The 26,355-nt window shown below is 55.3% G+C and overlaps 1 protein-coding gene across 4 annotated transcripts; it reads right to left on the reverse strand.

Moving 5' to 3' along the window:
- Positions 1-3,510: 3,510 nt before the first annotated feature.
- On the reverse strand, positions 3,511-26,355 carry PEAR1 (platelet endothelial aggregation receptor 1). Of its 4 annotated transcripts, XM_019024791.4 has the most exons (24): positions 26,197-26,355; positions 17,764-17,868; positions 15,827-15,936; positions 15,002-15,106; positions 14,430-14,530; positions 13,486-13,578; positions 12,971-13,214; positions 12,121-12,241; positions 11,794-11,930; positions 11,505-11,717; positions 11,015-11,189; positions 10,808-10,928; positions 9,913-10,076; positions 9,719-9,821; positions 9,447-9,593; positions 9,073-9,198; positions 7,560-7,688; positions 7,315-7,443; positions 6,955-7,167; positions 6,655-6,743; positions 6,414-6,546; positions 6,178-6,246; positions 5,838-6,086; positions 3,511-5,291 (listed from the first exon to the last, which is right to left on the reverse strand). In XM_019024791.4, the coding sequence occupies exons 3-24, from the start codon at positions 15,925-15,927 to the stop codon at positions 5,140-5,142; spliced, it is 3,114 nt and encodes a 1,037-aa protein (XP_018880336.1). In that variant the 5' UTR covers positions 15,928-15,936; positions 17,764-17,868; positions 26,197-26,355; the 3' UTR covers positions 3,511-5,139. The 4 variants fall into 4 exon arrangements, with proteins under 4 accessions (XP_018880336.1, XP_055218346.1, XP_055218348.1 ...); XM_055362371.2 differs by lacking the exon at positions 17,764-17,868; XM_055362373.2 differs by lacking the exons at positions 15,827-15,936; positions 17,764-17,868; positions 26,197-26,355 and having other exon boundaries at positions 14,856-15,086.

Consider the following 26,355-nt stretch of genomic DNA (forward strand, 5'->3'; position numbering starts at 1 on the left):
CGCCCAGCCCAATGCACATACCTTAATTTTTTTTTTTATTATACTTTAAGTTTTAGGGTACATGTGCACATTGTGCAGGTTAGTTACATATGTATACATGTGCCATGCTGGTGCGCTGCACCCACTAACTCGTCATCTAGCATTAGGTATATCTCCCAATGCTATCCCTCCCCCCTCCCCCCACCCCACAACAGTCCCCAGAGTGTGATATTCCTCTTCCTGTGTCCATGTGATCTCATTGTTCAATTCCCACCTATGAGTGAGAATATGTGGTGTTTGGTTTTTTGTTCTTGCGATAGTTTACTGAGAATGATGGTTTCCAATTTCATCCATGTCCCTACAAAGGACATGAACTCATCATTTTTTATGGCTGCATAGTATTCCCTGGTGTATATGTGCCACATTTTCTTAATCCAGTCTATCATTGTTGGACATTTGGGTTGGTTCCAAGTCTTTGCTATTGTGAATAATGCCGCAATAAACATACGTGTGCAGCACATACCTTAATTTTAAAAATACTTTATTGCTAAAAATGTTACTATCATCTGAGCCTTTAGTGAGTCATAATCTTTTCACTGGTGCAGCGCCTTGCTTTGAGGTTGATGGCGGCTGACTGATCAGGGTGGTGGTTGCTGAAGGTTGGGGTGCCTGTAGCAATTTCTTAAAATAAGACAACAGTGAAGTTTGCCACATCGATTGACATCCTTTCACAAAAGATTTCTCAATAGCATGCAATGCTGTTTGATAGCATTTAACCCACTGTAGAACTTTTTTTCAAAATTGGAGTCAATTCTTCAAATCCTGCCACTGCTTTATCAACCAAGTTTATGGAATATTTTAAATCATTTCTTGTCATTTCAACAATGCTTACAGCATCTTCACCAAGAGTAGATTCCATCTCATGAAACTGCTTTCTTTGCTCATCCATAAGTAACTCCTCATCCATTCAACTTTTATCATGAATTGCAGCAATTCAGTTTCATCTTCAGGCTCCACTTCTAATTCTAGTTCTCTTGCTATTTCTACCACATCTGCAGTTACTTCCTCCACTGAAGTCTTGAACCTCTCCAAGTCATCCATGAGGGTTGGAGTCAACTTCTTCCAAACTCCTGTTAGCATGAATATTTTGACCTCCTCCCATCATGAATCACAAATGTTCTTAATGGCATTTAGAATGGTGAATCTTATCCAGGTTTTCAGTTGAATTTGCCCAGATCCATCAGAGGAATCACTATGTATGGCAACTCATGCTTTACAAAATGTATTTCTTAAATAATCAGACTTGAAAGTCGAAATTACTCCTCAATCCACAGGCTGCAGAATGGATACTGTATTAGCAACCATGCAAACAACATTAATCTCCTTGTACATCTCCAGGTGCATTGTCAAGGAGCAATAATATTTTTAAAGGAATACTTTTTTCTGAGCAGTGGATCTCAATAGTGGGCTTAAAATATTCAGTAAACCATGCTGTAAACAGATGTGCTATCATCCAGACTTTGTTCCTTTTCCAGAGCACAGGGACACAGGCAGGGTAAAATTAGCATTCTTTTCTATTTATTTATTTATTTTGAGACAGATTCGTGCTTTGTCACCCAGGCTGGAGTGCAGTGGCACGATCTTGGCTCACTGTAACCTCCGCCTCCCAGGTTCAAGCAGTTCTCCTGCCTCAGCCTCTCCAGCAGCTGGGACTACAGGTGCGCGCCACCACACTTGGCTAATTTTTTTTGTATTTTTAGTGGAGATGGGGTTTCACCATGTTGGCCAGGCTGGTTTCGAACTCCTGACCTCAAGTGATCCTCCCCACTCAGCCTCCCAAAGTGCTGGGATTATAGGCGTAAGCCACCATGCCCGGCCTTTTTTTTTTTTCTTTTTAGAGACAGGATCTTGCTCTGTCACCAAGGCTGGAGTCCAGTGATGATGATCATAGCTCACTACAGCCTTCTTTTTTTTTTTTTTTGAATCAGAGTTTCACACTTTCGCCCAGGCTGGAGTGCAGTGGTGCAATCTTGGCTCACTGCAAGCTCCTCCTCCTGGGTTCAATTGATTCTCCTGCCTCAGCCTCCCAGGTAGCTGGGACTACAGGCACCCGCCACCACACCCGGCTAATTTTTTGTATTTTTAGTACAGACAGGGTTTCACCATGTTAGCCAGGATGGTCTCAATCTCCTGACCTCGTGATCTGCCTGCCTCGGCCTCCCAAAGTGCTGGGATTACAGGCATGAGCCACCGCACCTGGCCTCACTATAGCCTTCTAACTGCTGGCCTTAAGCGAAACTCCCACCTCAGCCTCTCAAGTAGCTATGACTACAGGCATGTGCCACCACGCCACGCTAAATAATCAACATAATTCTTAAGGGCCTGAGGATTCTTGGAATGGTAAATGAGCATTAGCTTCAACTTAAAGTTACCAACTGTATTAGCCCCTAACACCTGTCCTTTGAAGCTCTGAAGCCAGACATTGACTTCTCTCTAGCTGTGAAAGTCCTAGATTAGCATCTTCCTCTAATATAGGCTGTTTTGTCTACATTGAAAATCTGTTGTTTAGAGGAGCCACCTTCATCGTTGTCTTAGCTAGATCTTCTGGATAACTTACTGCAGCTTCTACATCAGCACTGGCTGTTTCACCTTGCACTTTTATGTTATGGAGATGGCTTCTTAAACTTCTTTCATTAAACTTCACGAACCAACCTCTGCTGGCTTCTAAATTTTCTGTAGCTTCATCACCTCTCTCAGCCTTCATAAAACTGAAGAGAGTTAGGGTCTTGCTGCAGATTAGGCTTTGGCTTTTAAGGAAATATTGTGGCTGATTTGATCTATCCAGACCACTAAAAGTTTCTTCATATCAGCAACAAGGCTGTTTCGCTTTTTTTTTTTTTTTTAATGGAGTCTTGCTCTATCACCCAGGCTGGAGTGCAATGGCATGATCTCCGCTCATGGCAAACTCCGCCTCCCGGGTTCAAACGATTCTCCTGCCTCAGCCTCCTGAGTAGGTGAGATTACATGTGCGCGCCACCACACCTGGCTAATTTTTTGTATTTTTAGTAGAGACAGGGTTTCACCATGTTGGCCAGGCTGGTCTCAAACTCCTGACCTCATGATCCACCTGCCTTGGCCTCCCAAAGTGCTGGGATTACAGGCGTGACCCACCGCGCCCGGCCGGCTGTTTCACTTTCTTATTATTCATGTTTTCACTGGAGTAACACTTATAATTTCCTTCAAGAACTTTTCCCTTGCATCCACAACTTGGCTATTTAGTGCAAAAGGCCTAGCTTTCAGCCTATCTTGGCTTTCAACATGCCTTCCCCACTAAGCTTAATCATTTCTAGCTTCTGATTTTAAGTGAGAGATGTGTGACTATTCCTTTCACTTCAACACTTAGAGGCCCCTGTAGGGTTATTAATTGGCCTCATTTCAATATTGTTGTGTCTCAGGGAATAGGGAGGCCCTAAGAGAGGGAAAGACTTGGGGGAACGGCTGGTTGGTGGAGCAGTCAGAACACACACAACGTTTGCTGATTAAGTTTACCATGTTATATGGGTGCGGTTCATGGCGCCCCAAAACAATTACAATAATATATCAAAGATCACTGATCACAGATCACTGTAACACATAATAACAATGAAAATGCTTGAAATATTGCAAGCAATTACCAAAATGCGATGTAGAGACCCAAAATGAGCACATGCTATTGGAAAAATGGTGCCAACAGATTTGCTTAAAGCAGTGTTGACACAAATCTTCAATTTCTCTGCTTTGCTTTTCTTAACCTATTGCTGTCACATATATGTCCCCAAACCCTCAATTTCTTTAAAAATTCCGCTACCTGTGAAGTGCAATAAATCAAGGCATGCCTGTATACTCTCTCCTGTTATCCTGTCTCCAGCCTCTGCACCCCCCTCAGCCTCAGCCCCTCTGCACCCCTGCCCCTGGCACCTTCCCACACCTGAGCTCTGCGTTGTTACCCTGGGGAAATGCCACCCTTTAGGGAAGTCTCCAACTTATTCAGTCTGTAACTGTCAGAGCATACAGGTGGCTCATCTATCTTAGCAGTTACTGCATGTCACTGGTACTTAATTCAGTCAGCCACTCAGCCTTTTGGGGAGCATTTGTTGAGTGCCTACTCTGTGCCAAGGGAGAGCTAATATTGAGCATAAGCACAGGATCCTTGCCTTCAGGGAGCTTACAGTCTAGTGGGGGAGGCAGAGATTAATCAAATAATCACATAAAGAAACAACACATTAAAGAAGTGCCTGGCACCCTGTAGGCCTTCTGCAGGTACCTGGTGAGTGAACACAGCTGCAATCAGGGCTGTGAAAGACGTACGGAGGGTGGGTGCTTCCCTGAGGAGGAGGTGTAAAGGAAAAGCAGGGGTGAACAGGCGAGTGGGGGAGGAAGGGCACTCCAGGTGTGCAGGTCCCTGTGCCAGAAAGAAGAGTGGCCTACAGGAGGACCTAGAGGCCAGTGTGACTGGCGTGCAGTGACAGGAACACAGTTCAAGGTGAGGCTGGAGAGACAGATGGGCCAGGCAAAGCAGGGCCTTTAAGGCCTTCAAAAGTTTTGATATTGGCAGAAGAGCAAAGAGGCACCTATGAAGGCTTTCAGGTAGGGAGTAACTAACCAGCCTGTATTTTGAAATTATGAGCCATGCATTGGAAGGTTCACTGAATCAATGGAGGAGGCCAGTTAGGAGGCTATTGCTAGAGTTAATTGGGTTGGGTCCATCTCCCTACTAAATGGTAAGTGCCCTAGGACAGAACCTGTGCCTGGTACCCTTCTAAAATCACAGAAACACACACACGCACAGAGCCCAGCCCGAACGTGCATAGAAAAGGTACCCCACACGCATGTCTGAAATCAGAGTTACCCAGCAACTTCCAACCCACCAGTTTATGTACACAGGGCCCTGGAGGCCTTGGGAACAGTGGGTTGGGAAAGGGAGCCAGGCATTCTGCTGATCAGCGTCTCCCATGGTAGAACCCAGGAACGAGGCTCCCATCACTTGCTCTGTTAAGTGTTGTTCATGTTCACGGCCTGCCGGTCCACTCCCTGCTCCTGGCAGGGGTACACTAGGCTCTGTCCCCAGCCTTGAGCAGCAACAGCCAGGTGTGCTGGCCTCTGCCACACCATCCTGGCTCCTCAACGGTCCTGGCGTCGAAGTGGAGGTGATGGGGGATGCCGTACTGGAGGCAAGTCATAATGTCCAGGGATGTGGCTGTTCTTGGGTGAGTCATAGTGGCCGGGGGGTAGGCCCGGAGGCAGAGGGGGCTGGGAGCCCACAGAGTCTCGGTCTGGAAACATGAGGACAAGATAAGAGGGAGTGGCTCCTCCCACCACTCTCCCCACTCCTACCACTCCCACTGTGCTCCTCTCCTCTTCAGCCTCTTCAAGGCAAAGAGAAGGAGATGGGGCCTGGATACATACACCAGTTTACTATCAGCTGGCCGTGCGGCTCCAAGCAAAACTCTCTTAGCTCCTCAGCTGCCAATGGAGAAAACCACCTCAGCCCGCCCACCTCCCAGGATATGAGGAGACTTTATCACCTGCCTGGCTCCCTACTTTTCTGGGTACTAACTCCACCACTCTGATGCTGTACGACCCCACTTCTATCCTGAGCTCTGCGAAGTAGGTACACCATACTGTTCTCCAGATGAGGACACAGGCTCTGAGAGGCCACGTCGCCTCCCCATCATGCCTGATTTGAGCCCGAAGCTGACCCCAAAGGCCTCACTCTTGGTGCCACATCATGCCTTCTCTTCTCCCTCTGTTCCTTCTGTTTTTCTGCCTCCCTTGTCCCAGTTCTCTGCTGCTCCTGCCAGTGGAGAGGGAGGGCTCACCATGGATCAGGGGGCTGGGCTGCTCGTAGGTGCCACTGTCTCTCTGTGGCTGGGGTTGCCGCCGCCTCTGGCTGTCCCAGAACTGAGGAGGCTGCCTGGGGGGAGATCCTGAGGGAGGGCCTTTCATCTCCATGTAGCTGCTCTCCCGGGGGCCCCCTGGCAAGCTGGGCAGGTCCCGGATGGTGGCATATGGGTTCTCACTGCTCAGGGAAGCCACACTGGCCCCGAGCTCCTCTTCAGAGATGAGCCCTAAGGATAGAGGAAAGAAGTCAGGCTCCATGGAGGCACTGTTTCCTTAGCCCCAGCTCAGCCACCTCCCTTGTTGCCCCTGTGCCCATACCTTTATTGAAGAATGGGCCTGGGCCATTGCTGTAGCTATAGCTGTAGCTTCGGTCCAGGCGGCTGTTCCCTGAGGAGGAGGAGGCAACTGGTAATCAGCCCTCTGTCCCCTCCCCGGCTCACACTTCCTCTAGAACTGGGGCCCAGAGCCCCCGTCTCCAGACACACACACTCAGACGTGGCATCTGGGCCGCACACATCCACCCGCACCAGAGACCCTGGCCTCCCGGCACCTACCCCTGTCCAGAGGCCCTGGAGGGGGCTCCCGGCGGTGCTTCCAGTCAGCAGGCAGGGTGGTGTGGTTATCATGCCCTTGGGCCCCACCTGGCCGCTCAGGGGTCTGCAGGCTGGCAAAGAGCGGGCCTGGAACCTAAGAGGGGACAGTGCAGGAGGGAGAGCAAGAGGCAAGGACAGGGCTTTCCAGAGAAGCAGGTCTGTGCGCTTCCCTCCACAGTGCACCCCCTCCCCCGGCACTGACCTTGTTAGGGGGTGGGGGGTTCGGGGAGCACTGCGACAGGGTGTGGTAGCTGGGGTTGGAGTAGTAGTGACTGTAGCTCGGAGGGACATCTGCATGACAGACACAAGCACAGGGTGAGCTCAGCGATGGGCATGAGTCCAAGAGAGCTGTTTTGTCCCTGGAGATCAGTACTTTGGCCTCCCTGACCTCCCTTCCTCCCTCCTCCCCACTCCTCATCTTCCCTTTGGGTCATGCCCAGCATCCACTCTTGTGCCTATGAGCCAGCCACTCATCTGTGCCCCAGGCCCTGTGCCAGCTCACCTGGCATGACATACTCGGAGCCATCCAGGCGCCCGCTGCTGTAAGCCACAGCCAGGTGGTGGTGCTCCTTGCCTTTTTGCCAGTGCCGATAGCCAATGAACAGTGCCACCAGGGCTACCACAAGGGACCCCAGCACTGCAATGCCAATCACTGCACCCAGCGAGTTATACGCTACTGGAGTGGTCGGCATCACAGTAAAGGGCTCCTGGATTCCTGTGTGGAACGGGGTGCTCACTCAGAATGGCATCTTGGCTCTGCTGCATGGCAGAGGTGCTCAGGAGGGAAGTAGGGACTGTATGAGGGGCCTAGGTCCCAGTTCCCTGGGGACAATGGGTGTGAAGGAGAGGGCAAAGAACTCACCAATCCTGCAAGGTGCACCACTGTGCCCTGGGGGACATACACAGGCCCCAGTCTCTGGGTGGCACTTTTCTCCAGGACCACACTGGCAGGGCTGGGAGCAGTTAGCACCAAATGTCCCCAGAGGGCAGCCTGGGGAGACAGCCAAGGAGGCAGGCTGGCATCAGAGCCGCCAGGAAACTCTAGTCTCTTTTTTGGGTAAGGGTTAAGTTGGAGGCAGGGGCCTGGAGTTCCCCTTCTGTTGGTACCTTCTAAGCAGTGGTGTCCAGTCCAGCCTAGGGGGCAGATACAGCTCCCATCCTGGGGATGGCAGGTCCCACCATGGTGACACTGGCAGGTCTGGGCACAGTTTTCTCCCCAGTGTCCTGGAGGGCATGCTACGGGAGACAGGGGGCCTGTCTGGTGGGGTGGGTACAGCTTTTCCTGGATGAACTCTCAGCCCCCAGCATCACTGAAGCTTTTAGCTCAGCTTTGGTCTCCCTGGGGACACCAAAGCTTTGAACAGTATCTGCAACCAATGACTCACAAATGATTATATCCAGCCCCATCTCTCCCCCAAACTCCAGACCCACGTGTCCAACTACCTACTCAACATCTGCACTTGACTATCTAATAGCCACTTCAAAATAGTGTATTCAGTGCCACACAACCAAAGGCTTCCAAGCTACCCCGGATGGACTTTTGTTTTGTTTTTAACATAAGAAAGAAGTAAACATCTATCCTGTTTAAGGCATTATTTTTGTGTGTCTAACACTACAATAATCTAATAGTAGTTGTAACCAGATTCTATGGAAAAACTCTTCACCAAGATGACTTCCTTCTTTACCCCGCCTGCTGGTAAGCTGAAATTCAGTCTTCTTCATAACAGCCTGTTTCCTCTTTCCAAACTCGTTTTACTTGGCTTTTTTGGACTAATCTTTTCAATGATCTTAATATATTTTTGTGGGGGAAAGCTTCATAAAATAAAGAAATACATGTATTTATTAATATATAAATAAAAATAAACTGAAAAATGCAAAAGAAAAAAAGGGCTGGGCGCAGTGGCTCACACCTGTAATCCCAGCACTTTGGGAAGCCAAGATCACCTGAGGCAGATGGATCACCTGAGGTCAGGAGTTCGAGACCAGCCTGGCCAATATGATGAAACCCCAGGGGTCTCTACTAAACATACAAAAATTAGCCTGCTGTGGTGGCATGTGCCTGTAATCCCAGCTACTGGGGAGGCTGAGGCAAAAGAATTAGCTAAATCAGAGGCAGAGTTTGCAGGGAGCTGAGATCATGCCACTGCACTCTAGCTTGGGCAACAGAGTGAGACTCCGTGTCAAAAAAAAAAAAAGAAAGAAAGAGGGAGAGAAAAGAAGAAAGAAAGAAGAAAGAAAAGAAAGAAAAAAGAGAGAAAGAAAGAAAGAAAGCAAGAAAGAAAGAAAGAAAGAAAGAAAGAAAGAAAGAAAGAAAGAAAAGAAAGAAAGAAATCAAGAGAAAATGTCCCAAGCTAAGCCTATGATTTCCCCTGCTCCCATAAAAATACTGTTCTTCCCAGGCTTCCCATGCAGAAGGGCAGGAATTTTTTCCCCCTGACCTGTTCACTGCTGCATCCTTAGCACCTAGAGCAGTACCCAGCATGTAGGTGGTGCCCAGTAAATATTTACTCAAGGTGGGCCCAGAGGCTTTTATACCCAGGAGCTGGGGGACAGAGACCTCCCGTCCTCAGCACCCCCTCTCAGCATGCACGTATGCTCAGACACACAAGCTACCACATACGCTGGGAGCAGTCGGGGCCTGTCCAGCCAGCCAGGCAGTAGCAGGTCCCGTTCGACGGGTGGCAGAAGGAGTGGTTAGCGCACTTGCAGGGCACACAGCGTTTGCCATAGCGGCCAGGGTGACAGGCTGGGGGAAAGGAGTACATGGTGATTGGGGGCAGAGGCCAATCTTCAATCAGCCCTTACCCCACCGTCTCCCTCCCTCCTTCCCACTGCAGTAACTAGTCTGAAGACGGGTCAGAGGAAGAGACCGGGGGTAAGGTGGGGGAGGTGGGCGGCGGCGGGGGGGTGGGGGGTGGGGGCGGGGTGCTCTGGCATCTGACACTACACTGCCCCCTGCTGGTGGCAGGTGGAAGGGGCAGTAGGGAGCCTCACATCTCTGGCAGGAGGGGCCTCGGAATCCGGGTGCACACACACAGTTGCCATTCTCAGGGAGACAGGTGCCCCCATTCTTGCAGGTGCACGTGTTGCTACAGTTGACTCCCCATAAGCCCTCAGGGCAGGACAGGTGGCAGCGGGCACCTGTGGGAGACAGCAGTCAGGTGTGCCTGGCTGGGCCCCCTTCAGTTCCAGGGGGCTCTTCTGGACACATTTCCTACGGATGCATCCCCCAATCCACAGTAGGCCTGGGGCCCCAGAATGCTCACCCATCCAGCCAGCCTGGCACTGACAGCGTCCATGAACAGGGTCACAGCCATCAGAGTGGTCACAGTCACAGCGACTGGCACAACCTTCTCCAAACTGCCCCTTCTTGGAGAAGGAGTGGGGAGCAGGTAGGCCAGTCAGCTGGGGGACGCCATGCCCTCCCCTCCCCCAGGCAGACAGGCTGTCCAGCACTCACCGGACAAGGCAGCTGGCAGTGGGCCCCATGCCACCCAGGGGTGCAGGTACAGGCTCCAGTTTGGGGGCTGCAGACTGCCTCATGGGCACACTGGCAGCTGGCATTGCAACCGAAGCCCCAGGTTCCGGGTGGGCAGGGCACAGAGCAGTTACCACGCTGCCAACCTGGAGGAGGGGCCTGGTAGGTAGGTATGGGGACCCATCTCCCCTCCTGAGCAAGCACACAGTGGGAGCTGGCTGGGCCAGATTCTATGCTATGAGCTGGGGTGGGTGGGGGGTGTTCACGGCACCATACAGGAGAAAAGTTTATGAATTATTTGATGCGGAGCAGAAGGCTAACTGCCTTCCAGTGAGGTACCACCCCATTCTGGGTCTGGGGTGCCTTCTGCAAAATAAAGGGGATGGCACTAAACCCAAATGTTTACAGGGGCCCCATCAGGTAACTAAATGACTTATACAGAGGATGTGCCAGACAACAGGGAGTAGTGGGGACTGAAGATGGGAGACTTGTTAAACTTAATAGAAAGGTAGCCAAACAAAACACAACTGTATCAGAATCCAGCCTAAAGGTTGCCAATGTGTCAGTCTGGCAGATGTGAGGCCCTTCCCAGCATGGTAATTGTGTTTCTGTATGACTGAGGGTGAGGGATGTTCGCCAGTGAGGTGGCTTTTGGCCTCGGCCTTTAAGGACAGGTAGGATCTTTGTGGTTGAAGAAAAGCAAAGTGGATATTCCAGGAAGAAAGTAGCCTGGATACTTTCCCTGTGTCCAGCTGCTGCCCCTCCACCCTTAACCTGCAGCCGCTCCCCTGCCCTTGGCCTACCCATACTCTTGGACTCTCCCTTCTTCCCTTGGCCATCCCCCAAGTCCTCTCTCTGGGAAACTCCACCCTATTACCTTCCTTGCAGACGCACTCGCCGTCGATGGGTGAGCAGGCGATGGCATTTTCACATGAGCAGCGTGCAGAACAGTTGACACCGTAGGTGTCGGGAGGACAAAGACTAGCACAGTGAGGGCCCTGAAAGAGGGTGAGCGGGTGAGAGGGGCGGCCCATTCCTTGGCCTCTCCACCTGCCTCGCTTCCTTGCAGCCGGGCGCGCCTCACCGTGTAACCCGGCGCGCACTGACAGAGGCCGCTGGTAGCCTGGCAGACGCCACCGTGCAGGCAGAGACAGTGCTCCTGGCACCCTGGCCCGTGCGTGTCCTGCGGGCAGCTCTCGTTGCAGTGGAGGCCCGCCCAGCCCGGCAGGCAGGAGCACTCCCCGTTCATCGGGTGGCAGCTGGGGGCAGAGGCGGGGGCGTGGCGCGGTCTGAGCTGGGCAGGGGCAGGGCAGCTTCCCCGACCCCTCCGCGTGGTCAGTGGGATTCGCACATCGCTGGGGTAAGGGGGTCACTAGGGAGGCTCCGCGCTATTCTGAAAACTGGTTTGGGGCAAGTAGCGGTACCCCAGGCCCCTCCCGGCCCCCGAGGTCCCTCCCTTTCCCCTTCTGTGACACCTGTCCCCCTTGGATATGGCCCTGGCTCTGTGGTGACTTCGGCCAGGAAGACCTCCCCATTGGCCTCCTGACCCTTTGACCACATGTCCCGCGGCCCACCTGAGGCTGTGCTCCCGGTCGCAGGTGCAGGGGGCCTGGCAGCTGAGACCGTAGAAGCCGTCGGGGCAGAGGCGATCCGTGCAGCGGTCCCCAGTGAAGCCGTGTTCGCACAGACATGCGCCGTTGGCCGGGAAGCAACGGGCGTCCGGGGCGCAGTCGCACGTCTCAGTACAGTCCTGCCCAAAGCGGCCCACCGGGCACTCCTCCCGGCACCTGGGCACCTAGCTGAGTGAGCCTGGCGGCGCCCCACCTCCTCCCTCCCGTCTCCCGCCCGCCCCACGCCACTCACCGATCCCCAGTGTAACCCGGAGCGCAGCGGCACTGCCCAGTGAATCGGTCACAGAGGCCGCCGTTGTGGCAGCGACATTCCTGGGAGCAGTTGGGTCCATGAAAGCCCTCTGGGCAGGGCAGGGAGCAGATGGTGCCCTGTGGGGATGAGAGGTCAACAGGGCCCCAGGCACCCAGCCTCCTCCCCAAGGCCACAGGACCCCTTGACACCCCCATAACCACAGAGCTCACCCCCCTCACTCACACCCTCCTTGGAGCCCTGCTTAGCACCACCCACAGAATTCTCCCCAGACCCACACCCCATGCCCACAGGCCCCACCCTCCATACCATCCAGCCAGGGGGGCAGCTGCAGGAGCCCTGTGGGGTTTGGAAGACACCTCCATTTTGGCAAGGATGGGTGCTGGGGCAGAAGAAGCCAGAAGTGCCCTGGGAACAGGACACGTCACAGCTGCAGGACAGAGTGGGTGGAGTCAATGTGCAAACAAGCAATAACTGCTTCCTCTCTTGCCTCCAAGGACTGCCCCCACAACCCCCACCTCAGGACTTAGTGATTCACACTTGCTCTTTCCTGCTGGGGACTGTCAAGTCAGAAAGCAAAGGTTTCCAGGACTGGAAATGGCAGGGACACCCTGGCACCGGCAGGTGGGGGTGAGCAAAGAGCCACGGGTGGCATGTCTGCCTCTCGGGCGCCCCCACCTCCTCACCTTGGCTTGGTCTGTTCACTCTCGGGGAACATCTGTGCTACTGTAGTAGGCTCAACTCCACGAGCGCCTCCACAAAGCGTGATCCTGATTTCCACCTAGGTCTACCTTCTCCCTCCTGGGACTCCCCAGCTCCCCCTGCACCCTGCCTTGCAACAGGGTTCTCTGAGTCCTTGTCCCAGCCTCACTTTGCAGCATGCCTTCACACACGTGCTACCTCATGTTATCTTCACAGCCACCCTTCCATGTAGACAATACTATTCCCGTTTTACAGACAGGAAACAAGCCCACAAAGAGTCAATGATTTGCTCAAGGTCACTCCACTCGTGAGGAATAGGATCCACTGGGACCAGGATCTTGGCCTCCACACCATCCCCACACTTGGGGCCCTGTCTGAGTCACCTCATTTCCTCACATACGTCTGTGTGGCCTTGTGTCTGCGATCTTGTTAAAGTGTCGTTCCCCCCATTACATACCTGGGCCCAGTTCTCTCTGCGGGGCAGAAGCAGGCTCCAGTCTGGGGATCGCAGGGTGCCCCATGGCACTGGCAGCGGAACTGGCAGGCAGGGCCATAGTAGCCAGGGGTACAGGGCTGAAGGCAGTTCGGGGGCTGCAGACCAGAAGGGCAAGAACATACCCCACTCTTGGGATCACACGAGCTGTTGTTGCCGCAGCTGCAGGGCTTGTCACACTGTGGCCCCCACATTCCTGGGGCACACTCTGTGGGATAAGGAGGCGGGAAGGGGGTCACCAGCGGTCTAGTCCATCCCCAGCCTCCCAGCTGTCTCTGTCTCCCAGCCTCTGTCTCCCAGCCCCCACAGGCCCACCCTGTCTTCCACATCTCCAGAAAAGGCAGAAGGCAGCAATGGGGCTCTGGCGGGTAATCGCCCTGGGGTCCTAAGCCCCCGTGCCCTGGTAGGGAGGGTGTACCTGAGGGTCCTGTGGCCCTGAAGGCACAAGAGGCCACTCCCTGGGGTCAGTAGCCACTCACCACTGGAACAGTCATCGCCCCGCCAGCCTGGCACACACTGGCACTGATTGGGTGCCACACAACGGCCATGGACACACTCCTGGGCACAGAGCGCTGGGACAGAGATGGGTGTGGTGAGATGTGTCCACCCCTGCCCCTACCCAGCTTTTATCCTGCAAAGCCTAACCCCACCTTCTTCCAAAACCAGGGACCTGAAGTTCTCCAAGCCCCAATTCTGCCTCTAAGATAAAGACTGAGGGGCAGCAACTCAGGGGGAGAACTTAGCAAGATGCCAGTGTTCTGGGTTCCCCTCTTCCTTTTTGTGAAATTGTCTGAGCACCTTGTTGGGAAAATGCTTTGGGGGAGATCCTCAAAAGGGGACTGAACATGGACACTGTCCAGAGAGAGGGCAGGTGGGGGTCGGGGTTCTCTGGAGAGCAGTGTTTGCAGAGGCTCGTGATGGGCAGTGGCTGAGGGAAGTGGGAGGAAGAGGAAGACAGGCTCCAGTCATTACAGGGTGCTGGAAGGGGGGTGCAGTGGGCAGGAGAGACTGGATAGTGACAAGTCAGAGACCAATAGCAACAGAGAGTCAGAGAGAGGAAGAGACAGAGGCAGACCCAGACACCAAGTCCTGAGACACACAGTGACAGAGGGACAGAGACAGCCCAAAGACAGAACAAGAGCTCTAGGGCAGACAGCGATGCAGAGACACTGTTGAGGGACATGGAGAGATGGGGTGGGAGACACATGGGGCCGGCTGGAGACACGGGTGTGAAGTGGTAATGGAGAGGGAAGTGCTGATCCACATCCTGGGGACAAGGCCAGGGAGAGGAGAGGAGGGGGGAACCCAAAAGGGCAGAGGAGTAACCCCATTCTAGCGGGGGCCGGGAGGGACTCAGAAGAGTAGGCTAAGCTCCCCGCATTCCATTGCCCCACCCCGCTCCCTAACCCAACCCTGGACTCACGGACACAGAACCCCCTGCTCTCATAGAAGCCATGGCAGCACTGCAGGCGCTGGCGGTGGTCCATCTTCACCACCTGACGGTACACGGTCCTGTATACAACCCTGCGGAGGCCAGGAAGGCGGCCCTCAGCCCTCCCTGCTGTCCGCACTCACCACAGTGTGGCCAGGGGGAGGCCAGGGCAGGGGCACCACTCAACACTCTGGGCTGAGGGCGCATAGAAAGTGCATTCCCTGTTTGAGGTTGCAGTGCACTACGATCTCGCCACCGCACTCCAGCCTGGGTGACAGAGCGAGACCTTGTCTATTAAAAAAAGAAAGAGCATTCCCTTCTTGCCCCCCCACCAACCCCACAGGCATATACTGTAACATGCATGCGTAGCCTAAACACACATACACGCGTTCACATATACATCCCATACACACGTACCCGACACAGACCATGCAGAATGAATCCCTAGAAGCCAGGAGTTTCCTCTGAGTTTCTGAGAAGTGAACAGGTACAGAGGGCCAGGGGCCAGGCTGAGGCAGCGACTCAGGTAGCCCATCCACCCATGGAGGATGAGGAGCACTCACGTGGGCTGGGGGCAAGTATGAGGGCCCTCCCAGGGCCGCTCGCAGGGCTCTGAGGGGAGCAGGCTGAAGGGGCGGGAGTGGGACTCCTTGGTGGTGGTAGTGAAGCTGCAAGACAGGGAACAGGGTCAGGGCCGAGGGCAGGAGGAGGCCTGAGCGGCCACAACGGGAAAATGGCCATGAGGGCTTGGCCACAGTGGGGAATCCACAGCCCAATGCTGGGGCTGCTCCCCTAGCCTAGGATGGGACCCCCATCCTGTCCCACCTCTCAAGTCTGGAGGCTTCTCCCAGAACTGGAAGGTTCCTGGGATACCCTCCATCAGAGCGCCCTTCCCACTCTATTGGACCGGAGTCTTCCATTTTTCTCTCCCTGCCCTCTCCTCCCTGTATGGAAAGGGTGAGTGAGAACTGACTCCTGGGCCCAGCTGGCGGAGATGGGCTGAAGTATTTCCGGCTATATACTGCCCTGGGTCTTTTCTCCCCGCCCTGTTTCCTTTGCTCCCCCTGGGCCAGCCCCTCTGCTTGCTGCACAATGAATGGCTCCCACTCTGCGCTCTGTTCCAAAGTTGGCCTCCCACAGGAACTAAGGGACAGGGACAGAGAAAGGATGGTTCAGAGACTGAGACAAGGTCAGAAATGGGGCTGGAGTCAAAGACAACCCATAGAGAGGAGTAGAGAGAGCAGAAACAGAGAAATAGGCGGGAGGGGAGAGACTGGAGAGAAGGAAGGAGGTTAAGGAAGGACCAAGAAAAGGACCCCAGTAGGGACAATAGGGACAATCGGGAGCTAGGGCTTGGTGCCCTCAAGGTGCAGCAGGGGCCCTCTCACCTTTCCCAGAAGCTGCAGGTATTGGGATCACTGGGGTTGAGAGTTCCAGCCAGCCGCAGGCCCACAGCCAGGAGAAGGAGGGGACACAGAGGCGGTGACATTGCAGAGGCCTGCAGCAAGACCGGTGCAGAGTGGGCAGTGGCGCTGCAGCCAGCAGCCCGGAGGACCTGTCTGCAGAGATCTGAGCCGTGGGCATGCAGAAGAGACCAGACTGCGGCCCCGTGTCCTCTGGCCCCTTGCTCTGAGCTCCAGCTCCCCTACACCTCACTCCTGAACTGCAGTCACTTCCACGCCTCCGGTCTTTGCTCATAGTTTGCTTAGACACCCTCACGTCTCATTCTTCACCTGGAGTTCCCGTCTTTCAAGGTCTAGTTCAGGTGCCACCCCTTCCCTCCTCCACTTCCTGATGCTCACTGGCAGATGATCCCACTCATTCCTTCTGGGGGTCCCAGTACCATTCACCCCCACCCCACTGTTCCAGTGCCTGCTCCCTGACCATGACCTCCAGAGGCAGGGACCCAGTGCGTTTCATCTCTGAATCCCCAGCCCCCAGCCCAGGCCCTACCCAGGGCACATTGATATTTGTACCAAGGTGTGAGACTGGAACCAGTGAGGGGAAGTGATGAGGGACTCAGCCTTGGGCTCAGTCAGAGGAAGAACTTTCCAACAGTCAGAGCAGCTCAGGAATAGAATCGGCTACCTCAGGTGGTGAGTTCCCTGTCACTGGACATATGCAGGCAGAAGCCAAAACCAGCCTGATGAAATGCTGTCAGGGGTTTCCTGCTCTATATGGTGGGAGTGGGGCTGGGTCCAGGTGACCTCCCAACCAGTGGTGTGCTGGAACCAGCTCATACGGGCCCAGAGAGCCAATTGTATGCATCTCTTCCTAGCAACATGTTCAGTGATGTCACGTGAGTAGCTTGAAATCAGGCATGAGGGGTTATTGACACCAGAGAAACTAGCAAACACTAAAACCCAAGGCCAGTCTCCCTCCCAGAGTCAGTTGTGACACCTTAGCCAGCACACCACAACACCCAACTCTAGGTGCCATTACCTGAAGAGGTCACCAACCTGGCCTTGCATGTAAGGAAAAGCTCCCGCCTCCCTCAGACTGCCCTGTCAGCCATTTGGAAACGGGGTCCTCTCCATCCCCACCACCCCTGGCTCCCAGGACTTCAGACGGCTCTGCTGCCTCAGCTCCTGAGCTCAGGAGAGGCCGAGTTACCGCAGTACCCATCCCCGCGGCCGGCTTCAGGGTCTGCATTCCGTGTTCCCAGTGCCCATCCCCGCGGCCGGCTTCAGGGTCTGCATCCCGTGTTCCCAGTGCCCATCCCCGCAGCCGGCTTCAGGGTCTGCATCCCGTGTTCCCAGTGCCTGTCCCCGCAGCCGGCTTCAGGGTCTGCATTCCGTGTTCCCAGTGCCTGTCCCCGCAGCCGGCTTCAGGGTCTGCATTCCGTGTTCCCAAAACTTGCTCTGGCTCCCTGCTCTACGCCTCCCCGAGGCGCCCACATCTGCTTACAATTTTTCTGAGACGAGAGAGAGGTCGCGGTTGCTGGCCCCTTACCCCCCTGAGTATCTCTGGAATGTTGCTGCCTGGCCCTACCCCACACCCCACACCCCACACCCACACACTCCCAGGGTCCCCACAGCCACTCTCAGCCCCAAGAAGGGCGGCCCCTCCTTCCCTCCAGGTCTAGGCTCCTAACTTAACCCCATCTCAGCCGCCCATGTTCCTCCTTCACCTTTAACCCTCCAGCAGCCAAATCTCCAGCCTTTCATCCAGGATGCTGGCCCACCTATCCTCCCAGTGCCAGCATCTACCCACCCCTCCAGTGCAGCCCAGCCGCATGCCCCATCACACTTCCCGCAGGGCGAATCTCAGCCTCTAGCCTCCTCTGTGCTTCCTCCTATCCATCCTCGGTCCCCAAGTAACTCACCAGGTGGGGCCTGCCCACAGCTCAGCCCTGGGGCCTGGGGCCTGGGGCCTGGGGCCTGGGGGCCAGGGAATGTCCTGGGGGATCCCAGCATTCAGGATATGAAGCCTGAAAACAGGAAACAGAGCCTGGCTAGGAAGAGGGACAGCAGGGAGCGTGACGGGGGTGGCTCCATCCTCCCACCATCCTGAACGCAGTGGGTAGCATACGGGGAGGGCCATGACCAGAAGCCTCTTTCTGGCAGCTTGTCTCCAGAGCTGACACTGTGGCCCCCTCTGAAGGGGAGAGGCCACAGTCAGGAGTGCCCTAGAGACACTCCCCAGAGTCTGTCCCAGAGCTCCACCCCCACATCACCCAGACACATCCCCACTCCCAAACAGAGTCATCCCTTCTCCCAATGTCCCCAAACCATCCCCTCCCACCCTGCCCTGCTCCAGCCATCTTCCTAGGCCCAATGCCCACTCCAGGGATCGCTCTGCCTAGCCCCAGCTAACCTTCTCTCCACCTCTCCCTCAGTGTGGTTGGCAGCCAGGGCCCTGGGCAGGACCCCGAGCCCTCCATACGCCTCTGCCCCATCTCTCGGTCTCCACACTCCCCTCTTCCTGGACCCTCAGCTCTGGCCCTGGCATGGGGCCCCTGTGCTCCAACTGCAGCTCAGTCTGTCTGAAGCCAGGCTCATCACCCTTGTCCCCGGGTGAGCCTCATCTCCTGAGACACACAAGGACTCCGCAGCCATCCCCCTGCCCTGGATCTGTTCACAGAGCCTATGGCGTGGTGGCATGGACAAAACTTGTTGCAGGAAGGAGTCAAGTTAAGGCCCAGGGAGGAAGTGCCATATAGGTTGAGCTGTTGTTGGGCCGAGAAAAGTTCCTTCCTCCCATTCCTGTCAGCCCCTACCCACCCAAGTCCTGTCCCTGTCACCTCCTCCCAGCCAACTTCTAGAGGACACGGTTCACCTGGGGGGCTTTGAGATGGACTGAAGGACTAAGAAGCATGAGGAGGGGCTGACTCTCATCCCCACCCACTTCTGGCTGACTGGGAGGTTAGCTGGCTGGAGGGGTGAGTAGGTTCTGTTTTCCCAAAGGTCCTCAGGGTAGGGCTGGAGTGCGGAGGAAGCATCAGCTGGTCAGCCCAGGGGCTGGAAGCCAGGGTGGGGTCAGGGGAGATCAGTGGGTGGCCCAGGGAGGGGACAGATGGGATGGGGGTCCTGGCAGGAAGAGGAAGGTTTTGGCTTGACCATCCTCTGCCTCTGAGAAGGGAACACAGGCCAGACCAGGAGCCCAGAGCCCCAGCCTGGCCTCCAGGCTAGTTCCCATCTAAGCCTTTGTCCCTGAGGGGCAGGGCACCTGAGCCTGGCCCATGCTCCCCCAACCCCTTCCAGCCACAGCAGCAATGGGCCCCAAGAGATTGCATATACCCCTCAAGGGGGTGAAATGAGACCACTCCTGGGCCCCTGCTCTTCCCTAGGGGCCCACAGTGCACTCACTGAGGGGGACCCTGGAGCACCCCTGCTGCAGGCTTGCTTCTTCTCATGCAGAGGCCCCCTCCTGCTCCCCTACTCAACCTTCACCCTCCAAGCCTCTGGTTTGAGGGACTCAAACACCTTCCCTCCCAAGAATCATAAGGTGACCCCACGTATCGTTCACTGAGCTGCGACAGGCAGGGTGTTGAGAGATTTACGTGGATCATCACATTTAAAGTTTACATTAACCCCTTGTAGTAGGTGTTGTGGCCCACTTCAGAGATGAGGAAGCAGGCACAGAGAGGGTAAGAAACCTGACCAGGACCACACAGCCAGGAGTGTCAGAGCTGGGATCCAAATCCAGGCTGCTGGCAGAGGACTCCCCATGATTCTATTCTTTCCCAAGCCCAGATGGGAAGCCCAGGGGCTCTGTATCTTCTTTTTAAAAGTCTCTCTTATGGGGGTGGGGGAGCTGGCAGGGGATTGGACAGGAGAAGGTATGGGGGTGGGGGCTGCCACAAGAACATGATCAGAAGCGTGGGAACTGAGATGTGTTTACAGTCAAGAATGAGCTGACACTTCTCTCTCCTCCACCTCGAGATGCAAATCGGCTGGGCTCCTGGCCAGGCCCTGAGATCCCAGTCCCGCCTGCGCAGCCCAGCATCCCTGCCCTCTCAGCCTCCGAGCCCACACAGAAGACCAGATCACCCTCCCTGGGCTTCCCCAAACTCCAGCTCAGCTGGTTCCCTCTGGTGGGGAGCCCCCCTACCCTCACTGTGCCCCAACCCCTCCTAGGAGGAAGGAATTCAGTGTGGGCTCTGGGGGAGCAGGGGTGGGGGGGATTAGAGTTCCCGGTGGACAAGAGGATCCATTTCTATAGAAAGCAGAGAGTAAGGGTGATGGAAGTGAGATAGCAGAAGGGACTTCCCCACGGGCTCCCTTCCAGCTTCTCTGGGAAGTCATGTAGCATAGGATAACCCCTCAGCTCTGCATCCCCAACCCCTGCCCAAGTTCAAGCCTGGGTGTGAATCCCAGCCTGCAGTTCCCTCACCTAGAAAATGGGGATGAGATTAGTGCTTCCTTTGTAGGGTCACTGTGCAGACTAAATGAGTTGATCTAGATAAAGCAGTTAGACCCAGTACCTAATACGCTCAGTTAATATTAGCTGTCTCCATGATAGCGTTCTCAGTCCCACTCCTCCTCCTGCACCCAATGTGGCCCCCATCCGCCCTCCCCTTGGCGCCTTTGGGTATTCATTCCAGGAAAAACCTTCTTGTTTTTTCTGAAGAACCCCCAGGATGATCCGGGAATGGGAATGGGGCCACAAATGCTGACAGAGAGAAAGGAAGTGGGGGCAGGAGGGGGCCAGGCTCCCCCGAGAACCTGATCCCCCAAAACGATGGGCTGCCTGCCAGGTGCATCTTCAAGCCAGATGCGGTTGACAAGGCAGAATGCCTAAATTCTGCTTCCCCCAGCCCTGGGCCTAAGCACCAACCCTAGTTCCTTGCTCGGTCCGACTGCCCCCTCCTCTCTTCTCCATCTCACTCTCTCTCTCATCACTTCCCATCCTGGAGTACAAAGCTTCTAGTCCTATCTCTGTCTTACAAGCTGTGTAACCTGAGTTATAATACATAACTTGAGTCCTCTGATCCTCCATCTCCTCATCTGTAAAATGGGAGACTAGCACTCCCCGCCATCTCTCAGAGCCCTGCAAAGGTTGGAACTGCTGGTTCCAGTGACCATTCTGGAACAGAACCTCAGACCTCAGACTAGAGCCTGCTCCGTGGATGTGTGTTGATGCAAAAACAGAATCCTCCAAGCTCCAGGGTTTCTGCCTCTTCCTTTTGGACTTTTGTCTTGTTCTTCATCAAAAACTCTGCTGTCTGCCTTTCCCCATCCCCTTCCTTCGTCAGCTTCTTGGTCTCTGTCTTCCTGCCTCTCTTTTTCCATTCGTATACTAAGGCTGCCATGTAGAGTTGCACGGTGTATTTACCGCATAACAGCATCTACTTTCAAGGGCAGAGTGGAAGCTGAACTCCAGCTACAATCCACTCACTAAAGCCATGCGTCTTAGCTTGGTGCTAAGGTTGTCTTGCCTTGTATCTCTCTTGTCTTTCTGTCTGTCTCCCTGTCTCTGTGTCTGTTTCTCTGTGGCCTTTTCTAACCTATCTTTGCCATGGAGACAGGATCACTTAGTCCTTCCCACCCAGCAGTGAGATCGCAGTCCAAAGACTTCTCCCCTCCCTCCCCACACAGGGAGCTCCCCCAGCAGCCTGCTGCACTCCACAGGCTACCCAGTACACCCATGTACACGCTTGCACACTGAAGCACAGAGCACTGCCTATATCCAGCCTGGCCAGGCCCTCGGCACGCCAGGCATGTCTGCCGGATGGAGAAACAGGAAGCCTGCGTATGCGGCCAGAGTGCGCCAGAGGCTGGGCGGGAAAGGGGCAGGGGTGAGGGGCTGGACTTGTGTTCTCTGTGGCTCAGGAAACAGAAGCTAGAGGGTCCTAGGTCCGACCTGTTTACTCATCAGGAAATGGGGCAGCTGCAGGGATCCTGATTCACACATCTATCGCACCCCTCCCAGAGGGTGTCGCCAGTGCCAGTCCCAACCCTTGCCGCCACCCTGGAAGGTGCTGGTGACTGTCATCCCCATTTCGTAGGCAGCACAGTGGAGGGTCTCAGGTAAAATGCCTTGCTAAGGGCTGTCTGGCTGTCAGGGGCAAGAGCAGGATTCAAATCTGCTTCAAAGGACAAAGCAGTGTGGGGAGGTAAACCCTGGGTGACATAGACTAGGGAGCAGTGCCCCTCAGGCCCACCCTGCTCATCGCCACCCCGAGATTACCTTCAGAAAGTGCTCTGGCCACTGCCCCCTCTCCCACTCTGTGGCTGCCTACACCCCAAGAAAGAACACCCAGGGGGCCAGCCCCTACAAGGGGGTTCAGCTTCATTGCCTCTACCCCTGCGCTCCCATCACACTGGACAGCCGCTGACCCCACATGCCTCTCACCACACCGCCACCATGGCTCAGGCCACCCCTGAAATGCCCAGGTTCTACACAGCCTCAAGGCCAGCCGCTTCCAAGAAGCCCCTCAGTGGCTCCAGGCTCACGCCCTCCTCCCTGCTCTCCAGGGCTTCCTGCAGGCTCTCAGGAACACACAGTCACCACAGACCCGCGTGGCCTCAAGGAGGCCGGGGGTTGCTCTTCCCCCTGAATTCCCTGAGGCTGGCTCCCAGCTGGACATTCACCTGTCCCTGGAGGCTCCACACCTCCCCAAACCGCAGCCAAAGTCCTGGCACCAGTGTACCTCCTCTGGAAGCAAGCGGAACTCACCCAGGCCAACCCAGGGGTTCACAGCTCCCGACATACTCCAACTCTGCTGGGCTGATTAGGCTGATGGATACCCTACCTGTGATTGCTGGTTTGTGAGTCTGGTTTCCCCACCAGGTTGGACTCCCTCAAATCTTATTCCTCTCCAAGGCTCTGTGAGCGGGTCTGGGTGCCCCCTGGGTGTTTCCTCGCGGCTCCCATCCTATGAGTCATTATGCTTTTATTAAAGTCAGTCTGCCTCACTGGACTGGAGCTCCCCAGGGACAGGGAACTTCTCTGCCTTCCTCACCACTGTAACCCCAGGACTGGCCAGCACCTACACCCAGGATGCCCGGCACCCAACAGGCAATAACTAAACATTTGTGTGGAGTGGATGGACTGATACACCCTGAAATCTTTCTGACTCCAGTGCTCCTTGACTTTCCCAGGAATGAGAGAGAGGGAGAGATGCTCAGAAGCTGTGGCTTCTCCCCGTACTCCAGACAGTAGAGCTGGGCCCTTGCCTCGGGGCCCTCAAGACACAATGAGGTGCGTGTTTGATGAGATGATGGAAAGTGGAATGCAGAAAGAACTTTTCAACGTTACAAAGCAAAAGGCGGCTCCAGACTTGCCCTCCTGACCTCCAGCAGGAATTCCTCAGGGCTGGCCTCCAAGTTCCTATGAGATGATGCACAACAGTGCCAGGCCCTGAGTCACCTGGAGGTGGAGGGGCATGCCCACACCGCCTGAGCCGTCATCCTGTGCCTCCCCATCCAGGGCCAACACCCCCTCACTGTCCACTGCACACATTTCCCACTACACAGAGGGACTGGGCCTCAGGTGCCACTTCATGGGGGTAGGACGGAGGGCAAAAGTGGGAGGGCATGAGCACCCACCAGCAGTGAGCGGGCTACGCCCCAGGGCCCACTCACCTGCAGGGACCCTGATTCACACATCAATCGCACCCCTCCCGCAGGCTGTTGCCAGTGCCGGTCCCAACCCTCGCCGCCACCCTGTGAGGTGCTGGTGATTGTCATCCCCATTTGGTAGGCAGCACAGTGGAGGGTCTCAGGTAAAATGCCTTGCCAAGGGCTGTCTGGCTGCCAGGGGCAAGAGCAGGATTCAAATCTGCTTCAAAGGACAAAGCAGTGTGGGGAGGTAACCCCTGGGTTACCTCCCAGGTACTGGGATACTAATTACTGCGCCTCGTTAAATGTGTGCTGTGGCTAGATCCTGTCTTTTAGTTCTCCCAGCAAGCCTATAAAGTAAGCACTATTATGCCTCCCATTTTATGAAGAAATATCCCAGAAAGGTTCAGTGATTTGTCCTAGGCCACACAGGCAACTGAAGCCAGAGCAGGGATTTGGGCCAGGTCTATGTCATTCCAAAGCCTGTGCTGCTTTCTTTTTGTTTTGTTTTGAGACAGGGCTTCACTCTGTGCCCAGGCTGGAATGCAGTGGCGTGATCATGGCTCACTACAGCCTCAACCTCCTGGGCTCAAGTGATCCTCCCACCTCAGCCTCTTGAGTAGATGGGCCCACAGGCGGGCACTACCATGCCCAGCTAATTAAAAAAAAATTGTAGGGATGCAATCTCATTATGTTGACCAGTCCGGTCTTGAACTCCTGGCCTCCAGAGATCCTCATACCTTGGCCTCCCAAAATGCTGGGATTACCGGCGTGAGCCACCTTGCCTGGTGTTTCCAGTGTGCTGCTTTCTAACCTCATAGTTTCTCTTTGGTCTTCTGACTTTCTCCTCCTCTCCCTCTGTCTCCGCCTCCTTTTTGTTCTATCCCTAGGTCTCTGCTCTATTTTTCTAGGCCTGCTTTTCTCCCTCCGGGCATTTTGTTGTAATGAGTCTGTGCCTCTGCTGTGTCTCTGCATCTGTCAGCCTCTGTTTCCGTATTTATATCTGTCTCTATCTCTGTCTTTGTGTTTCTCTCTCTCCTTCCCTGTCTTCTCTGCCTCTTCCTTCTGGCTTCTCCCCTGTAGGTTAGATGACAGAAGCCAAGATCCTCCCCAAAGCTAGGATGGCACCCCAGGGTCCCCCATGAGTGCTGGGAGGCCTCTTTCTCAAGGCTCCCAAGGCTCCTCAGAGGAGAGGCTTGGGGAATGCCATGGAGGAGGCTCCACCTGGCCTCAGCCTCCTCCCCAGCAGTGTGTGTCGGGTACGGGGAGGCACACAGCAGCCCCATGACCTTCTATCTCTCTCCAGGTTTCCGACTGGTGGATGAGGCTGCCTGGAGCGTGAGTTTCCTCTTCTGGGAGAGTCTGATAGGAGATGTTGAGGGGGGACAGAGGGTGGAGGAACAGATGCCAACTCTCAGCTTCATCCTCCAGTGGAGAGAGAGGAAGGCAGAGAAGTGAGTCTGGCCAACCCAGCTCCTAGAGATGGCAGCCCCACCTGCAGTGGGGAACATGGTGGGTGGGCCTTCAGAGGCCTCAAGAGTGGGAGAGGCCACACAGCAGGGAGGAGACACAGGAGATAGGAGGGCTGCGCCCACACCCTGGCTTATGACTGGCTCACAAGCACACACAACAGGCCCTATACCATGAGCTGGTTTTGAGTGGGGTTCAGAGATGAGCTCGCCCGTCTCCAACTGTCCCCCTAGCACAAGGCCAGCTTAGGCCAGGGTTGAGAGCTGACACCCGGCCCAATCCTGCCCGAGCTGAGGCCTGGCTGAGCCTGGGAACCTCAGGCCAGCACAAGCTGTTCCTGTCCCCGGGGACTAGGGTCACAGCCCAGCCCCAGGAGAGGCCACTCATAACAGGCCAGAACAGGGGAGTGGAGAGCAGCTACTGGAGGGTGGAGATGGGGGTGGGGGTGAAGGGTGGCCTTGCTGGGGCCTGGGCTCCTGGGCCCCCCACACACCCACCTGGCCCTTAGCACAACTTCAGATCATCAGCCTGCCAAGTTTTCTGAGGATCCAGATGCCCGGGACCTCAAGCTGAACCCCCAGTCCTCATAACTGGCAAAGATGTGACAGCCAGGGACCTGCAAACCTGGGTCCTTCCCCTACATCCTCCCTCAAACATTCCTGCCGGTGGGCAGAGAGATGACACTGATAATCTGTTTATCTAGTGTCATTCAAAGCAGGAGACACGTTTTTGCTCACTTAAGCCTCACAACCCATGAGGTAGGCCCTATATTATTCTCCTTTAGAAATGAGAAACTGAGGCACAGAGGTCAGGTCTCTTGACCAAGACCCCACAGACAGTAAGCTGCAGAGTGGAGGGTGGCACTTAGGCAGTCTTGGCTCCAGTGTCGATGCTCTTGTGGCTACACTTCCCTTGAAAGCGAAGGACAGCACCCAGTCTTCTCTTCCCAGCCCTGGGAGGGGGCAGGGAGCCAGGCTGCCCCTGACTCACAAAGTCCGGGGACCAGGGGCTCAGGGAACAACCTCGCTAGCATTTCATCTCATTTACATGTTCATTACGGAAGGGAACCCCCAACCCATCCTCTCTGGCCCCCTCCACTGTCCCCTTCCCCTCCTTCACGTCTCTCTCCATCAGTCTCTCTTTTCTACACTCCTGGGTCTGGGGCCTCAGACTCCAGTCGAGGAGGGGGACCTCAGGGACCGCACGCCCTTTCCCGGGGACAGGGTGGTCTCCGGGGCCGCACCACCCGGGCCTCCCCTGCCAGGGAGCGCGCAGTCACTCACCTGCCTTGGAGTCCCGTCTCCCCTGCGGCCTGGGGTAGGAACCGCCGGGGTCTGCGAGGAGGAGGACTGGACAGCCGAGGACGGGGCAAGGGTCCCCGCTTCGAGCCCCAGCCTGACTGCGGGAACGGCGGGGAGGCGGGACGCTGCTGATCGCAGGGC

The sequence above is a fragment of the Gorilla gorilla genome, chromosome 1 (genome assembly GCF_029281585.2).
Source record: "Gorilla gorilla gorilla isolate KB3781 chromosome 1, NHGRI_mGorGor1-v2.1_pri, whole genome shotgun sequence".
NCBI lineage: Eukaryota > Metazoa > Chordata > Mammalia > Primates > Hominidae > Gorilla > Gorilla gorilla.